This window comes from Penaeus monodon, chromosome 21 (genome assembly GCF_015228065.2).
Source record: "Penaeus monodon isolate SGIC_2016 chromosome 21, NSTDA_Pmon_1, whole genome shotgun sequence".
Lineage (NCBI taxonomy): Eukaryota > Metazoa > Arthropoda > Malacostraca > Decapoda > Penaeidae > Penaeus > Penaeus monodon.
The window spans coordinates 16,944,856-16,945,435 of record NC_051406.1 but is presented as its reverse complement, the minus strand read 5'-3'; the positions used below and the strand labels follow the sequence as shown (position 1 = coordinate 16,945,435).

General features: G+C 43.4%; 1 protein-coding gene across 2 annotated transcripts in view; it reads left to right on the top strand.

Moving 5' to 3' along the window:
• The window catches only part of LOC119586275 (flotillin-1-like), a gene marked incomplete in the record, with an annotated part of 96,064 nt that overhangs the window by 78,815 nt on the left and 16,669 nt on the right, over positions 1-580 (top strand). For both annotated transcript variants that reach the window (XM_037934981.1, XM_037934980.1), the window contains 1 exon segment: positions 103-318. In XM_037934981.1, the coding sequence (XP_037790909.1) occupies positions 103-318 (216 nt within the window).

The following is a 580-nucleotide window of genomic DNA, read 5'->3' as shown; positions in this document are numbered from 1 at the left end:
TTTTGTTTAGAACCTGGCCTAACCCTTCTTTTATTTAGGCATTGCTTAGCCAACACTTCCATCCAAGTTCAGAACCTAAAATGGTAGCTGTCTCCCACGTAGGGCTACTTAGATGCTCTGGGTATGGCAAGAACGGCGGAGGTGAAGAGAGATGCCCGCATCGGAGAAGCAGAGGCACAGAAGGACTCCCAGATCAAGGAGGCCATTGCTGAGGAGGAACGCATGGCTGCCAAGTACATCAATGACACAGAGATTGCCAAGGCCCAGAGGGACTTTGAGCTCAAGAAGGCCACTTATGACATGGAGGTCCAGGCCAAGGTAGGGTATAGATAGGTTTTTGGACTGCCTTTGTTTCAAGTTGTTGATGCATTGTTTTTTTAAGGAAGGAGTAGACTGTAGGGTTGGGGCTATTCTATGAGCTGATTTTCTTATAAATTGCTTTCATGTTTCATTGGTGTGTTGGGAAAAATGATGGTACATGTTGTTTACTTGATTGAATAAACCTCTGGAAGATTGAATGGGGATAATGGGTAAATAAGAAATAAATAATCATGCAACTTCAATCTGTTGATATCATCAG